This window comes from Arachis ipaensis, chromosome B03, assembly GCF_000816755.2.
Source record: "Arachis ipaensis cultivar K30076 chromosome B03, Araip1.1, whole genome shotgun sequence".
Taxonomy (NCBI): Eukaryota; Viridiplantae; Streptophyta; class Magnoliopsida; order Fabales; family Fabaceae; genus Arachis; species Arachis ipaensis.
The window spans coordinates 33,958,605-33,964,859 of record NC_029787.2 but is presented as its reverse complement, the minus strand read 5'-3'; the positions used below and the strand labels follow the sequence as shown (position 1 = coordinate 33,964,859).

At 36.5% G+C, this 6,255-nt stretch overlaps 1 protein-coding gene across 1 annotated transcript; it reads left to right on the top strand.

Annotated features, from left to right (window-relative positions):
* On the top strand, window positions 212-6,218 carry LOC107630167 (probable protein phosphatase 2C 6). The gene is made up of 4 exons (XM_021118698.1): window positions 212-1,124; window positions 3,913-4,200; window positions 4,530-4,635; window positions 5,680-6,218. The coding sequence occupies exons 1-4, from the start codon at window positions 663-665 to the stop codon at window positions 6,018-6,020; spliced, it is 1,197 nt and encodes a 398-aa protein (XP_020974357.1). The 5' UTR covers window positions 212-662; the 3' UTR covers window positions 6,021-6,218.

The window sequence follows — 6,255 nt, the reverse complement described above, 5'->3', positions numbered from 1 at the left end:
AATCGAATTAATCAGTTGAATCAGTTGAATAAATGATCTAATAACCTTATCCGTTGAATTCTGACATCTTTGGTTTAGACTGACTTTTATTATATCTTAAATATCTTTTCGAAAAATAAATAAAAAGACGACGTACGGACGGCTGCTTACGTACATAGGTTCCTCAAACGTCACAGGCAGAGAGACCAAAATTCTCTACAAACCTTTACTACGTCACGGATTCTAGACGGTCCAATAAGAGGTAAAACAGTGAGCAGGGTGTGGGATCTGGCACACTATGGGTGGACGGTGCATACTTCAAAAGGTAGGAGTGCCCTAGAGAATAAAAACCGAGGGAATTATTATGGGAGGTACTAGCTAGAGCGTCGGAAAGTGAAACGTAAAGATGCGTGTCGAGTTGAGATCAGAATGGGGACAGGTGTAGGCGCAGCATAAGACAGGTGAGTACGACTACATAGAAGTCATTCCTCTCCATTTTTTTGGTTTAACCTCTCCTTTTCGTTTTCATTTTCCCACTCCAACCCCCGAAAGTCACAGCAGATGCGTGTGCCATCAACAAAACTTATATTTCTCTTACACGTGTCACTTTTTTACCTGTCCTTTCCTCTTCTTTTATCACCTCAATTATCTTCCGTTCCGCCCTCTCTCATTGTCGTTGCATCATGGACGAGGAAGAGCAGCTCCAGCGACACGACTCCGAGTTGTCCGCCACCAGTTCCAGCTCCGGCATTTCCTCAATCCTCAGCTTCGACGACTTCCGCGGCAGTAACACCAGCTCCGGCGACATTTCCTCCATCAGCAGTGGCTCCGGGGAGATTCCTCCCGCCGACGTCATACTCTTGCCTCCTCTGCTCAGGCGGACTGTGTCGAGTGACGTGGAGGTTGTGGTAGCGGCAGCGGTCAGGGATAAATGCGTGGGGAGGAAGAACAAGGGAGTGAGTTGGGGGCACACTTCGGTGATTGGGAGAAGGAAGGAGATGGAAGACACGATTGCCGTTATTCCTGGATTCATGTCCCGCGCGTGCCACCACGTCGGCGGTTGTACGGCCCCTGGCTCCCAATCCTCCGGCGAGATCTCTCCCCTTCATTTCTTCGGAGTGTACGACGGTCACGGTGGCTCTCAGGTATACCTTCTTCCGCATATATTTTAGTATTTCGCATTTAAATTTTGCAAGATTTTTTTTAAAGTTGGAAATATATATTTGAAAGTTTCATAATAAAAATAAACAAAGATCTGTCCTGGCTGTGGTGACCATGACCAGGCATGGAAATGTAGAGTGTGTGGCATTTTCCGTAATATAAAAATAGAAAAATGTTTATTTATTTATTTTGAAAAAATATAATACTATTCTATTCTATTATTAGTAATTTTGGATAAATAAATAGTGTGGTTGATCGTTTACTTAAAGGTCGGATGGGAATGTGGTTGGTGGCCGGGTTGCTCTCATGATGGGCACGTGTTATGGGGAGAGTGGTCCATAGAGAGAGAGAAAAAGAAAATTGGAGTGCGTCTCCTTGTCGTGTGACACGCGTAAGAGTGATTGGGGTATGCCTTTTTTGCCATTGAAGGGGAGGGCCAGATAAGCAGATACTACTACCAGTGATTTTATTTTATTTTCCATTTCAAGGTTATATGCCTAATCTCTCACACGTTATCAAATTTGCTTCATACACGTGGCTCTTAAAAATTAAATACGAATATTGATTGATGCTTAATAATAATAAGAGTAAATAATAATCACAGTAAAGTGTTGATGACGGCTCTTAATATTTTAATTTCGGATTAATTAATTTCTAAAAAAATATTAATTTGATTCTCTAAAATAGTAAAGAGTGAATATATTATATTCTTCTAATATTAATTTATCATATAAAACCTAACAACTGTATTTATATATACTGTTAATTATTATGACATTTATTTATAAAAAATTATTATGTAAATTATAATTTTATTTGTTATATATAGAAAACAGTTAATAAAGATTATATAAAAATTCAAAAGATAATAAATATTTTATTGTCAAAAACTATATTATTTTTGTGTTTATGTATAACAACACGACACACATCAATAACAAAATATATGGATAATTTTGTATCGTTTTGACGTTTTGTAATATCTATTAATAAAATATATGGATAATTTTGTATTATTTTGACGTTTTGTAATATCTATTAATAGAAAGATATACATATCTATTATTTATTATCTTAAAAAATTTAATTGATATTTTTTTAAAGATTAATTCATTCTAAATCAAAATTTTTGAGTCTAATTGCCATTTCATTTTAATAATAATAATAATCGAAGCAACTACCATCATGCTAATTGTGCTAATTCTCGGGATTTGATACAAGCTAGTAATCATTGGATGTGCAAGTTTATTAGCGTTGCTGGTTCCTCGGGTCGTTTTGGTCACTCTCGCATTTGTGGATTGCCAAAAAGAGCACTTTGATTCTCTGCTTTTCGTATGGAGGGAGTAGAACCTGGAAAAGCAAGCAGATATGTATTCCTTTGTTAAAGCATATATTGACAAGTGTTAATAATTAGTGTATGACCGCGTGGATGGGAATTCGAACGGAAGGATGAGCCTTTTGTTGAAAGAGGAAAAAGGGATGAATGCTTCATTCCATTGATTTGTGAATGGGAAATTGGCTTTACCTTTGCCTTTGCATCCGTTTTGGAATATTATAAGGTGCTGCCGAGGGCTCACTGATGATGTGGCCCTGGCCCTTCTTAATCTGCTCCGTTTTGGAAAATAAGAAACACGTTTCACATGAGAGCACTACACCGGCATAACAATATAACATAATTACGCATGAGAAATTAAAAAAGAGAAAGTATAGGGAGCCAATGACCTAAGCATACAATGTGTACAATGAAGGTTTAGAAAGTATTAGAGATATTATTATTAGTGTTACATTGTCCTGGCAGGTTACGTTTTTGGGATGAGTGGTTTCAGGACATGGTATAAGAGTTCTAGATCCGGAAAGTCAAGAGTTCAAACCTTGGTGAACCCAAAATTAGATGTTTATTATTCCTGGTATCCAGATGGTTATCCCTGGTATCCGGATGGTTATTCTGCATAGTATAGGTGATGTTCATTTGATTCATAAACCAAAGATTTAGTCCATAGGTGATGTTCATTTGATTCATAAACCAAAGATTTAGTCCATTGTACACATTGTACACTTAGGCCATTGGCTCCCTAGCACTACTCATTAAAAAAATAAAAAATTTTATTAGTATTAGTCAAATAAAAATTTGGCCAAATATTGCATTTCATGATTAAATTAAATTTAAATATGATATTATTTTTTGAGACTTGTTTGAATGAGTTCCTTCCTTCTCCAGAAATATTTTCTGGCCAACTAAAAATTAATTTTATGTGTGATATCCTTCTAATAAGTTAGATGGACTGTGCTTAGTTGAATAATATAAATTAAAGTAATACTTTATATAAATAAAAGCATAGTATATGCAACAAAGTAAATAGTAATTTAAGTACGATCCAACTTAATGTTTCAGTATTCAATATGAATATGTGATAATTCCCGGCTAATATGATGATAGCTTTGGATTGAGCATTACTTTTACCCTTTATTTCAGAGTATTCATTTAACAGAACTATGTATGGATTAAGAAGGGCCACTGATACGTCCTCCTTAGCTTCCCCCAGTACAAGGGAAGAGTAATACAATAAACCTGTCCAAAATCCGAGGTGGTGGAGGTCAACCATATATAGATGGCTAACCTACATTATGCATGCTTTCTTGTGGTGGCCAATAACTTTTCTCTGAACTACTCTTTGATATATATATATATATAGTTTTACTCGAATGCATTTGTCCAGTACTACATGTCCTAAGAAAATTAAACCCTTCCTAACTGTTGTACTTCATTGGTAGGTGGCTAAATTTTGTGCAAATCGGATGCACGATGTGATAGCAGAGGAATGGGAGCGGCAAATAGAGAGTTATAGTGAATGGCAAAGAAGGTGGGAGGCCGTATTTTCTAACGGTTTTGAAAGGACTGACAATGAGATATCATCAGATGAAGTTGCACCTGAAATGGTAGGATCTACAGCCTCTGTGGTGGTTCTGTCTGGTTGCCAAATTATTACATCCAACTGCGGCGATTCAAGGGTCGTTCTTTGCCGCAGGGCTCAAACAATCCCACTCACTGTCGATCAGAAGGTCTTTATCACAACCCATTTTTACCACTTTTTTTGTTCATATGCGATTAATTCTTGTTATGTACTGTCATTTTATCAAATCAAAGCTATCTTTGTTTTTCATGCGGCATGGATACAAGGTAAATCTATTAACCTTTTAGGCCTGTCGAAAATGCTTGAGAAGGCGTGACTAAATGAAAAGGAAAAATATAAAATAAAAAATAAAATGAAGTCAATTTTGGTACCTAACTGGAGCCATATATATTCCAATCATTTTTATATTTCATAAGTTATATGAGTTATCTTTCGTTTCATTGACAAGTTAAGATACCATTGTCCTTGCTTGTACAGCCTGATAGACAAGATGAACTCTTGAGAATTGAAGGAGGAGGAGGAAAAGTCATAAACTGGAATGGAGCTAGGGTGTTTGGTGTTCTTGCCATGTCCAGGGCTATAGGTACCTTGATTTATCTACATATATATCGTCTTAGGCTAAGGATTCTTGAGATTTTCTTCTTTTGAACGATTAAGGCATTAAAGTTTCTTTCAATAAAACGTGACCCATTTTCTGTCATTGGCTAATAAACAAAAAGAAAAACAGCACAACCTTCAATTTCAATATTTTGTAGTTTCAAAATGGTTTTGATCCTATAAATTCTCTAGGATAAATCTACATACTTATATGTACTGGTAAACCCCATTTTGGTGTCAGCATAAAAAGTAATTGAAAGAAAAGAAATGTACGTATAGAAATTCCATTTTGAGAGCGGGACTATGACCATGGTCCATGGATTAATGGAAGTCACATAGGAGGATCAGATTATCAGAATAATGTATCGAATATTTTCTTAGTAGTACATTAACTTTAATGACTATGGTTCAGCGTGTTATGATTGATGAGAGAACAGGCCAACAGAACTAAGCACGTTATATATAGCAATTTGATTCGCAACTCAAGTTGTTTTTTATATTTGTCATTTTTTATTGTTAATTGATTTCCAGAAGTTCTTTTCATATGTTTGCAAGCTTCCTTCGTGCTGTAGTCGTTCAATAAATTTTTATACACACTGATTTTGATCATAACAGCCTGTCCACAATCACTCGGGAAATAATGAGCATAGGCAGTTATCAATAATCTATTGAGTTTTGCAAGGTTTTTGGTAAAGGTAGAAAGCTAATTTCTCCTCTGGTACTTAGCGTACTTTACTGTTGTACCTAATTATCTGATGCAAGAGAGTATTACTAGTTTGTTGTTGCTAGAACCATTTGCTGCCTAAAACTTAGATGGCATGCAAGTGACTTTTCCAGAGTTTTCATTTAACCATCATGTGTAGCATCTGCCATCTAGTTCAAACTAAGATGGCAAGTCGAATTATGGTTCAGAACAGGAAAAGAGATAGGAAAAAACGTAAGTTGAATTATTAGGAATTGGACTTCTTGGAACAAAAGGTCCATGGCTACTGGTCGTCTTGTATTTACCTAGTTAACAATTATGTTTCAGGTGATAGGTACTTGAGGCCATGGATCATTCCAGTGCCTGAGATAACCTTTACAGCAAGAAGTGAGGAGGATGAGTGCTTAATATTGGCAAGTGATGGACTCTGGGATGTCATGACGAATGAAGAGGTTGGTGAAGTTGCGCGGCATATTCTAAGAAGGCGACGAAGGTCCCTGTCTCTGGAGGAAATATCTCCGGCACAAGTTGTTGCCAATAGCCTGACTGAGATTGCTTATGCTAGAAATAGTAAGGATAACATTTCAATCATAGTAGTTGATCTGAAATCGAAGAGAAAACGTCAACCAAGGCCTCCTTTAGTTGCCCGAGAAGCCAACTACCTATAATCATTTTGAACCTTGAAGAGGGTCTAAGACATGAGGATCATGAAGTTCTTTACAGTTGATCTAAGAACAAAACAAATGATGACACCCATTGGTACTTATTGCTAGTTGGTAGCACTTGAGCTTTGTTTCTCCTAACCAAGCAGCACAGAATTAACTGGCAGAAAGAATCTGCTTTGTGACAGGTGATAACTATCTAAAGCAAGCTTGTTATAAGGAAAATATAGATCGATACTCA